This window comes from Megalops cyprinoides, chromosome 7 (assembly GCF_013368585.1).
Source record: "Megalops cyprinoides isolate fMegCyp1 chromosome 7, fMegCyp1.pri, whole genome shotgun sequence".
Lineage (NCBI taxonomy): Eukaryota > Metazoa > Chordata > Actinopteri > Elopiformes > Megalopidae > Megalops > Megalops cyprinoides.
This window is the reverse complement of record NC_050589.1, coordinates 14111343-14123185: the sequence shown is the minus strand read 5'-3', so window position 1 is coordinate 14123185 and position 11843 is coordinate 14111343. Positions and strand designations below refer to the sequence as shown.

The window sequence follows — 11843 nt, the reverse complement described above, 5'->3', positions numbered from 1 at the left end:
GCTAGTTTTTTTTTTCTTTTGGTTTTGTATTATTCATCATTTTGCTTTACATTAATGGACTTCCATAAACTGGGCGACAAAAAAAGCATTGAATATGTGTACATTTCTTTCTTCTAGTCTTTCTGGTTGATCTGAGTGGGTGAAAGAAGACACACTTTCCTGGACAATCGGAATTAACTAGGTGATTGACATTATCCTACCATGTAAATTTCCAAAAATTATCCGACGGCTCTCTAAGTAATTACACAAAGACCAAAGGATGACAGTAAACCATTTGAATATGCTCACCAACGTTTGCGGGTGTATGAAGAATATCAGTTAAAGAAACAATACCGTTTGCTACTGGAGGATTTATATAATACAAGGACAACTTTTGAACGGGATGGAGAGTCTTACGAAAGAGCAAGATTTCTGGGCAATTAATGAATCCTGGAGAAATTCGAGTCTTGGCAGCGAGACCGAAGGGACAAACCAGACAGTGAACCCCTTGAAGCGGAACGAAGAGGTGGCCAAAATCGAAGTTACCGTGCTCGTTCTGGTCTTATTACTCGCCCTGGCTGGCAATCTGTGTGTACTGCTCGCCATCCACACTTCCAAGCACAGCCAGTCACGGATGTATTATTTCATGAAACACCTAAGCATCGCAGATCTGGTTGTGGCGATATTTCAGGTTCTGCCTCAACTCATATGGGACATTACGTTCAGGTTTTACGGACCCGACTTTTTGTGCAGGCTGGTGAAATATCTTCAGGTCGTCGGGATGTTCGCCTCGACGTACATGCTCGTTTTAATGTCAATAGACAGATGCTTAGCGATATGCCAGCCACTTCGCGCTTTGCATCGAAGAAAAGACCGATTCTATGTAATTGCCTCGTGGGTGCTTAGCTTGCTGTTCAGCATCCCTCAAGTGTACATCTTTTCTTTGAAAGAAGTGGGGAACGGAGTTTATGATTGCTGGGGAGACTTTGTGCAGCCCTGGGGTGCCAAAGCGTATGTGACATGGATCAGTCTAACCATCTACATAATACCAGTGGCAATACTAAGTGTTTGTTATGGACTGATAAGCTTTAAAATTTGGCAAAACTTTAAGCTGAAAACCAGGAGGGAGCAGTGTATAACTCTCACCCCGAAGGTATCCAACGGCACTGCGTTGACTCGGGTGAGCAGTGTAAGACTCATCTCCAAAGCAAAGATAAGAACGGTTAAAATGACTTTTGTGATAGTCGTGGCTTATATCGTTTGCTGGACGCCCTTCTTCTTCGTACAGATGTGGTCAGCTTGGGACCCAGCGGCGCCCAGAGAAGGTAAACTTCTACGACAAATGAACACCCTCAATACACTAAAGCCTCACGGTGTGAACATGTGAAATAGTTGCTCGTCTGTATGCGCTACTCTAAACCAATATGAGTGCAACTGGTTGCGGCTCATTATTTATTTCTTTGTTTTGACAATTTGTATCTATATCAATCATTCCCAACAATGATATTTTGCAGCCGCCGTTGCATGGACCCAGTATCTACCAATGACAATTTGACGGATTGTGAGTGTACACTGAGGCATAGAGTAGACTTCAGTCTTCGTATAATCACTTTTGATGAATGATTCACGTATTATTCACGTTGGATCTTGTATTCAGATATAATAAAATCACTATCTCGTTAAAATTAGATGCGGATGAAGACTTGAAGACGTGCATCTTGGCACAACGCAAAACGCAATAAAACTGGTATTTGGTAGCGTCTATGTCCCAAACTAATTTTAACTAATAAGTATTTTTTTTACAATATACAATATTCTACTCGTAAAATATACAATATTCTTTTGCCTAGTTGTTTCGAACCTAAATCGACAGTAGTGCATCAAAATATAAATAAACTGTAAATACGTCGCTTTTAACTAAGGATCCGGAAATCGGTATTTTACATGAATGAAACGTTAATTTAAATAATTTGTGTTGTTTGTGCTTCACTACTTACCTTGGGTTGACGACGCAGGCAATCCATCAAGGTTTTGTGTCCTTCTGTAAAATAAGCATGAAAGGCACCTGCCGTATTACAGCTCACTTCAGCATTAGCCACTACACAAGAATGAGATCCATAGCCTACGCCTGGAGCAGCCCTGTTTGCGAGAGACAGGTTTAACCGCAGTACAGGGAAAAAATGGTACCTCCACCATCACAGTGTAGAATGGCGTGTCTGAGTAAATCCAAATAAAGATAGCACTAACAACCATGGTAATCAATGTTGACCCTGAGAATGGAAGTATTGAGAAAACTTGACATTTAGAATATCATTTTTTTCACATCCATACATTGATACTCTCTATCTTAACCCAGAGAATTTACACACTCCTGACATCTGATATCACACTTTAATCTGTCTGAGACAGAGGCATCAATTAGTTTGAGTATGAGTTGAGGTTAGTCAAGTTTCTTTAAAGTGAAGCTAACAAATTATTTTTGTACAATAATGTTTTTTTCTTATTAGTATCATGTTTGATAAGTTCACCTAATCAGTCATTATAGCAAGTGTGAGTGTGTGTGAAAAGCAACCATGTAATTCTGTATGGTATATTCTTATTCTTGTATACTTTCTCTCTTGCTTTTATTTTTGCCCTTTATGAAACCCTGTTTTGGAAATGCACAGCAGGCTTGCAGGAACACAGTGTGAGACAAATGCAGTCCTCTGATACATCACTCACCAATGAGGCTGTTTTTCCGCACTGCAAGTCACACAGTGTGCCTCTAAGTGAAGTGGGCACTCATTGGAGGATGGGCATAACTCTGCTGAAGTCGCCTGAGCAACTTGCAGACAACAAACGATCTGCAGGATGTTGACAGAGTGCTCTGATCATGGAACCCTGGCCAACCCACCCACTCATATCCTCAGCAGAACAAAGTCAATATATTACGCTAATGTGAGCTCGCGATCATTATCGGCAAATGACATAGCTGGTTTCATAACCCAGGCCATAGGGCTCAGCCTGCACTCAAAGCAAACGCTTTGCCAGCCGAGCCACTCAAGACCCCTTATTCGCTTTTCTAATAACACAACTGGCACCTTGCAGTAGCATTGGTGAATCAACAGTTTATTTTTTTTGTTACAGAATATCTGAATTTTCTTTCAACTGGGCTTGTGAGAGGTACTTTACGCAAGTGAATAAATATTCAGAACAGCTGTTTTTAGAGTGTTAACAAATTCCATACTCAAGGAAATGAAAAGGTTCATCTCTGAGACTATATAAACCCTTTTGAAAACTCAAAGATAATACACAGCCATTTAAATCCTTGTGTAATCTATAACATCAAAGTTTTTTCTCCGTGTAAAATTTTATGTGCTGGTTTTTTTGGGGAGTTTCATTTCCATGTAATAATAGAGTGTAATAGAGAACTCAGGGGTCTGTCGGTCATTGAAACCTCTCACAGCCAGCAGCTGAGAGATGATAATTCAGAAGATAACATGTATGTATGTATGTGTGTGTGTGTGTGTGTGTGTGTGTGTGTGTGTGTGTGTGTGTGTGTGTGTGTGAGCGTGTGTGTATAAACAAATAAACATGAGTGGCCCATACTTAAGAAATCTAAAAATGCTGGTTAAGAAATATGATCGCACTTCCTCAGTACTACCATATCATTAAATCAGAAGCAAGGTTTTAGTCTTGACAACTCAGAGGGTTTAGTTGTAACAAGCCTCATGTCTTGGACAAGAGGCCAGTGATGGATGGTACAGTGTGCCTAATCAAGGGCAGTGAATATCATCATTAAAGACCATAAAGCCAAGAGGTATGTTAGCCCTCAATGTTCCACTACCAGGAGAGACAGGCACTTACCACAGGTCCACTCATCTGAGGCTACAGAAAAATATAAATGCCATAATATTCTGCTTGGAATATCACACCTTTACACAAAAGTTGTACCTACATTATATGATATGTAAGCTTTGTAAGTGTCATCACTTTTAATAAAAATGTAATAATTGCAGCCTTTGATTTGCTTTAACTATATTTTTCTTTACTTTCATGCCCTCTGGTGAGGAGTTCATAGACTTTAATCCTTTAGTTTAGAAGGCTGTGCAGAATATGTGCTATTATGATAGTTTAACAGTCACATTTTATGCCTTCCAGGTTAACTAGCTGTAGTTTTGGTCTTATTAAAGAGGATCATTCTGTTTTCCTTTTGATCAGAATTGTGTTATTCTCTCTGGTCTGTTAAAGCTGTTAAAATGCTGCATGGCGATACATACAGTATACCACTTTGCTGGCTCTTGAGAACCATGCTCACTGTGTCATGGAAAAGCATTGCAGCATTAGTGTGTCTGAGCAATGGTACTTAAAATGAGTTTGTCTCGAGTCCCTCAGTTACCTCTTATACTGCGAAGATAAAGAGACCATTAGCATCATGGTTGGTGCAATGAGCACACTAATGCTGCCTAGGAGGGATGTTAGTGAGGGAGGTATTATCATGACAGCCCTCTTAAGAGTGATATGAAGTGGTTGAGGCAGCCCTTATCTCGCTGACAGAACTTCATCCATGCTAATGGAAGCCCTGTCTCAGAAACAGCCCACAGATAGGGACACACAGTGTCTGGTTTAAAGAGCGCTCGTCAATCTTCTTTGCTGCTGTAGTGGCATTGAGATTTCTGATTGTCAATTCTGTTACATAATTTAAAACGTATCCAGGGATCTCTACATAGATACAGAGGAGGAAAACCATTAAAAGTGAATGGTGTAGGAAAGCAATTTTTAAAAAGTGAATTATTGTGTTGTTTACTTGCAAGAAATGAGAATACCTCTCCAGCCAGTGCAGTCAGACTCGGTCACTGTTGCTGTGCTTTCTTAATTATCTCACTAAACCAGCAAAAATTTGTCATGCTAACATTTGAAAGTGAAAGACTAGTCATATAGTTTCTGAGGCAATGTGGAGCTACTGTATGTTAGATAATATCTTATATATTTCATTTTAACTTTAGTCACATTGTTAATGAAATGAAAATTTATTTCATTTTCCTCTTAAAAACAATTACATTGTTAATTTAGTTTTATCCTACACATTTCTTCTATATTGTTGCATTATTATTATTTATATATAGTGATATATTATTATATAATTATATTTATTCACTTTTTTCTTATCTTGCATTGTACCAAGTACAGCACGGTTATTTTAATGTTAAGAACAAATTTATTTAGTGATGGTGATTTGAAAGATTAATTTGTTTGTTTTTTTTTACAATTTTATTTTTAACTGCCCTTTTATTGATAATCCCCTGTTACATCCTTATTTATGGGATCCAATGGGATGATCCTAAATTAAAGGACAAGAATCCTGTTTTTCTCACCATAATTCAAGAAGCAAGTTGGTGTGAAATGGTGTGAGAGTGGTACAAGGATACGCTGGTGGAAGTTGTGCCTTCCTGTCCTTGTCACAAACAGCCTTCTCTGGGTGTTTGGCATGGGCGGCAGTGTAGTGTAATGTTCAAACACCTGTGCATGTCTTCACCATCATTAGTGTGGATGCAGTATGCAAAATGTAGAAATGGGGAGCATATAAAATGTTACCCTTCCAGGATGAGCGGCACAATGCCCTAAACCAGTTTCTCAATGCTGATGTTTTGTCACTGAAGTACAATACTGAAGAGATACAAGTATGTTTCCTTTTCATGAGGCTCAGCTTCCTGTGCTTTAGAATTTCTTATAATCCATGTACAGCATACTACTGGTCTTTACTGTAAAGATATAGAAGGAAATAAAGTGTTGAATCAGATTAGGGATACTTTTTAATTTTAAGTAATTTCCTGAGAGAATTTTATGTAAGTGAACATTGTTACTCTCGATATGCACAGCAATTATTTGTATAATTTGACACACATACACCAGGAAATTACACCTTAGTAGGTGAAAACAACTTGACATTTACAGCTGTTGACATTTACAGCCACTGGCTGAGAGTAACTGGAGTGATTGCAGAAAACTTTCTTGCTCCAGGCCGGGAGGTTCCCGTTAAGCCTCCATGCAGGGCCGGCGGAAACACTGGGCACCAGATCACTAGGGGGCGCCGCACAATGACGAGCTTTACAAAAATTAAGAGCACGATCACTGAATAATCGATGGCTTTGCCAAGAGCAGGGAATTTTATGAACATTTTCATACTCTGAGCAGTGGTAATGGTCATCATAATGAGACGTTCAAAGCCTAGTGGTGCTGAATATAGAAGAATAGAAGAATGTGTGCCATTCACCCATTGACATGCTTAGGTACATCTACCAGGAAAATGTTTAGGATTTGTACCCAAATCTTAGCATTGCCCTGTGCTGACTGTTACCTGTGCCGGTAACCATGGTATCAGGAGAGAGGAGTTTTTCGCATCTCAAACTTGTAAAGAACTATCTGCGATTGACAATGTCACAAGATCGCTTGAATGGATTTGCCAAAATTTCTTTTGAGCACCAAAACTGTCGCAAATTGGATTACTCCAAGATAACTGAAGAGTTCGCAGCAGCCAAAGCAAGAAAGGTCCACTTAAATGATGTTAATATTATTAATTTGGTATTAATTCATTACACCTGTCTTAGTAGGGCTGTCACGATGAGCGCAATATTGTCGCAGTATTGGCAAGCGAACCACACAACCGCATGTGCACACGAGAAACTATTTCGGTTGAGCAAAAAAAAAAAGAAATTAAATAGTTTTTCATGAGCATGAGAAGCTTCGATAATTTTTTTCTCATGTCCCCTATTTTTTTTTTTTTTTTTTGCTCATGTCCCTTTAGGGGCTCCGTAGATATACCCTAAACAATTTGCTTTATTTATTTTCATTTGACAGTTTATAGCTAGCCTAGGCTATAGGCTAGGCTTAATCCCTTTTTTTCCATTAAGGAGAAAAGGCGTGTAGCCTACCTTGCATTCTTATTGTGCCTCATTGCCCTTCTGTGTTTTGCATTTAACAATAAACAAGTACCATAAAACTTCCAATAATAGCCCAGTCTCCAATAAACACAGGCCTCGTAAAATCGCCAGTGTGCACGACCCTTTCAGTGAAATAAACGCCTGCCTCAAGCAAACACCAGGGAAAATTATATTTATTTTTCGTGACTATAAAACGAAAGAGCAGCGGGTTAAAATGCTTACAGTAGTCCTATTTATTTTTTGTGGCTAAAAAACGAAATAACAAATATTTTTTTACATTAGGCTAAATGAGGTTGTTTTAGTGAATTCAATTTGCCTTATGCATGTTCATCTGTTCACGAATTAGATTAAATTCCTTCACTGCAACAGCCCTAGTCTTAAGTCAAAAACAGGGGTCAATATGTAATAAATTGGCAGCCTAGAGTGCTGGACTGTCTTCCCCCGACCCTTCCTCCATGTTCCAGATTAAGACAATGGTGGATTTAAACAAATTTCCGGATTTAACCCAGTGTTCCCAAGAGGAGGCCAAGCCTTCCTAGCTAGCTTGCTGCCTACGCACCATGACTCTTCTTTTAGCTGCACTGAATCAAACCGAATTGCCAGCTACAAATTTTCTTGATAGCACAAGAGACAGCAATTTTGTGTGATTTCTACCAGTAGAGGCAGAGGAATCATTGTAGGTATCTGATTAATGTGAAGTGGAATGGGTGTAATGATGTGGTGCTGGGGCTTAGGTTTCCATGGCACGTGCAGTTTGGGGCATAACGGCTGACTCCTGTGTTTTGAACTGAAAAATGAAGTGGGATTTCAGCTCCAGGAAACACATGGTCCCTGTTGCAGATCACTAGTCTGGCAATGGAAGAAACCATTGAAGCCATGAAGAAACTTCAAATTAGCCACTGGTAATAAAAGAAGATTCTTCACATTTGGTCCGGTTATCATCCTAATTCTTTGCAGCACTTTTCACCTTAGAGATGCGATTTTCCAATTTGTCCATTCATCATTCCATTTTTCCCCTTCTGAACCCTTTAAATGATGTTTTCTGCCTCAATAAATTGCAAAAGAGGCTGCGGTCCCTGTCAGACTGGAGCTATTTGTCAGCGTAATTCATGGTGGTTTCCTGATTTATTCATGTGCTGAAGAACACTAGACTTTATGCCGTCATTTTTGTGTGATTTATCCTCCAACTGTAAAACGATGCCATGAGCTCATCTTCTAAAGGTTACTCACCCGGGCCCTCACCTCCTCCCCCATGTGGTGGGTCTCTAGACTACGCATGACAATATGTTTAGGTTATACTTTAAGTTGTCTAGGATTGGAATAGGATAAGGGGTGTGAAAAAGATACGATCACATTTCTCCAAAGCAGAGATAAATGGAGGAGCTATTAAAACGTGCCTTCTCTTGTTTAACTGCTCATAAATTTAATAGCACTTTGTGCGTGTGCTCAAGTTACCATAATTTGGTCAAGACGTCATTGATTCAGACAAAGCTGAAGGAAGTGGTCATGCAACATACAAACAAGCAACATACACCGCACTGAATTTTCAAAGCTTGAAATAAATATCCTACAACAGGTACAGAGATTAAAGTTGAAGTTCTTCATTTAATGGTAGTGTTGCTCAGATTTTGTCTAGTGCAGTGTAATGACAATTCCACTGGAGTGAAACAGAACATCCCTGAACAGTAATTTCCTGGCGCAGAGGATGGAGAACTAACATGGCTGACCATTTAACTTCCAGGCATCTTAAATCCAAATGTTTCTATTCGGGAATGATATGTACATATTTTTAGCACTGTGCTGAGTGAGGCATATAGGGAGAAGCATTGGAGGAAAACCCCCCAATGAACTTTGTAAAACTTTAGAAAATGTATAGATTTGAACACAGTTGGTTTATAGTGTGATAATGGTTTTAGTGCATCTTAGTTAGATTATATTTTGACGTGGGATGCAAAGGGAATTAACATTAATTTGTCCTTGTACACGCTATTTTTGAGGGGTTGATAACTCCTGATAAGTGAAACACTGAAACCTAAAGCATGTATTTGAAGTATGTAGTAGGGAAAAACATTATCGATTTGTGAATATCTTATTTGGTTGTCATTCTGGAAAAATAAACTCAAAGTCAAGTCAAACAGTCTACATCCTGTTCATACTAAAGTAGTCTTTATGTTTTCCATATGATATTTTGCCCATATGATATGTATTTTTACAAATATTGAATCTGTTTAAAGTGGCTGTTTATTTTTATTTATTTCTTGAGCAGTTATACAATAATTGTAACCCACTGCAAAAGCATGTGGTGTATTGTTGAACTTCCCTGATGTGTATTTTTCCAATTACATAGGAACATGGAATGCTCTTCTTGGAATGCTCTACATACATAGGAAATGGAATGCTCTTCTTCAACCCTCTAGAAAAGTGATATGGGATATATGTTATTAGCGGAAATCTAATCCCTTGGAGTTTCAGTGAATGAGATGAGCCAGGAACTGTTTTTAGTGCAGTTTATCACACATGTATGTGTAGAGACTTAAGTAGAACAACACTCTCTCCTTTTGTTCACAAAAAGTATGAGTTGTTTCATCCAGAGTCCCTTATATGGGGATATTCCAGAAAGTGAGATTTGCCAATAATTGTGATCTGTTAAGAGAGAATTTGAAGAAGTAATTATCTTGAAAGAAACATGTTTTATTGACAAGCATGCGCTCTATCAGCAGTTTTTTCTGCTTTCTTTCCTTTGCTGCCGCCAAAGTATTGCTTTTTTGAGAATACATGAAGTTACTCATTGTACACTCTCATAATTGTTTCTTATGAAAATATTGAAAAGTAAGAGGTGCCCTGATTTGATTCAGTGTTGGAATCAAATATTTTTGTGATCAACAGGTGATAGCTTACTAAATGCTATGTGAATACGCCTGTTTTCAGGTCAACAGTTTCAGGCTACAGTTTAGGATTTCTTAAACCACCTTTCTGAAATACCCCCCAGCTCAACTCTTCCCATGTCTCATTGTTATCTGTTTATACTAGATGTAGCTGGGCATCTGACCATTAAATAACATTAAATACCTCTTAACTTGATGTCCACACCTCTTCTACACAACAGAGGCAACTGTCAGAGGCCCAGAAGTGAAAACAGCTTTCTTTTTAGAGTGCATTTCCCTTTCAGCCTCATCAATCTCACTTTAAATGCTGTGAGGTAAATTACAGCCATCTTAAGGAGCTTCTAAAAGCTGCAAGGGGACATGGAAGAAAGAAAATATTAGGAATCTGTAAGAAGAGGTTAAATGCAGGACAGAAGATAATTCTATTAATCCTGAACTAATTTTCAAAATGCCCTTTCACTACCAGCGGCTAGTCCACAGTGTAAATGTCAGCCCAACACCATAATGCAATGTGTTTTATGTGATATATCCCAGCAACCCACTGAAGCATTCAAATTGTGCTCTTGTTTGTGTGTGTGTGTGTGTGTGTGTGTGTGTGAGAGAGAGAGAGAGAGAGAGAGAGAGAGAGAGAGAGAGAGAGAGAGAGAGAGAGAGAATGTGTGTATGATTCAGTAAAACTTGTCACAACTGGAGAACAGCTTTTTAAATGTACAGATGAGGAAGATTTTTCTGGGTTCTGAAAATAACAAAAATAATTACAACACACGAATGCCTGCCAAATTATAAAAAATAAATGATGATCATCTCTAGTACTGTGTAACACAGAAGTCAGGGTTGTGAAAGTAATAATAATGTCCAACTACTGGCAGTACAAAATCATTGATGGTTGAACTAGATGAACAAATATATGTGTGTTTATTGCACTGGTAATCATCACTGAGCTTATTAACATCATTAACATTTAACTTGTTTAAAGATAATTCACTTGTTATTTTAAATGTTATGTTATGATAATGTTGTAAACAGCTTAATGTTAACTTGAAATGTATAGAAGAAGCACACCAGGCTGGGGTGCAGCCATGGTGAGGCTAGACTTGAGGGGAGGGGCAGAACTGTGCAAAGAGTTCCAAGAAGGCCATCTATTGAAATAAACTCACAGTGAAATTAGGAAACATAAAGTAAAAGACTAGCTTCTTCTCCAGACAGCTCTCATATCAGATTGGCGGAGGTTCGCTGGAATTGAGTTTATGGCCAGAGAGCGGAGGCTGGAAAAGTAGGGAGGTTCTCCTTGCGAGGACAGAGGAGAGAGGAGCACACAGGAGCTGTGATGGTTGCTCTCTGCTGCTCTGCCTGCTCCTGAGCTCCTCACGATGAGCCTCACATGGACGCAGCTGTGTTGCAGGTACTTGAGCTCAGGTGCTCCCCTCATCAGGCTCCTGGGGTGCTCTCCAAGGTCCTGTTGTGGTGGTGGTGCTGAAGTGGCTGCATTGGTGGATTTTTAAAATATCCGTCCCTCCCAGCACCACACAGACAATATGACAAACAGCAACTTCATTATCTTTTGAGCCACATTTATTTCAGTATAAAAAGGGGTCCATAAAAAAGCCACACCAGTGGCTTGGTCTGTTCAAAGTTTTCTCAAAGGCAGCTTTGCATAATGAATTGAAGAGGTACCATACCAATCCAGAGCTAGTTTGTTAGTGTGGTCCCTGGCATGAATGGTGACCAGAGGGTCAATCCGTCTTACCTGAGCTGGCTTTGAGGACACCTCCCAGACGTGCAAAGGGCTAAAGTCTTTCTCTCTCTTCTAGCAATGGCCTTCATCATTGCCATGCTACTGGCCAGCCTGAACAGCTGCTGCAACCCGTGGATCTACATGTTCTTCGCAGGGCATCTTTTCCGCGATCTGATGCAGTGCTTTGTGTGCTGCTCCGCTCGCTACCTGAAGTCCTCTCAGTGCAACTGCAAGCGCGAGACTAGCCGCCGGAGCAACTCCTCCACGTACGTCATCAAAAGCACTAGCAGTCAGAAGAGCGTCACACAGACCTCCATAACGTGA

The 11843-nt window shown here is 39.5% G+C and overlaps 1 protein-coding gene across 1 annotated transcript; it reads left to right on the top strand.

Annotated features, from left to right (window-relative positions):
• The first annotated feature begins 382 nt into the window (after window positions 1-382).
• Window positions 383-11843, top strand: oxtrl (oxytocin receptor like). The gene is made up of 2 exons (XM_036533222.1): window positions 383-1304; window positions 11596-11843. The coding sequence occupies exons 1-2, from the start codon at window positions 383-385 to the stop codon at window positions 11841-11843; spliced, it is 1170 nt and encodes a 389-aa protein (XP_036389115.1).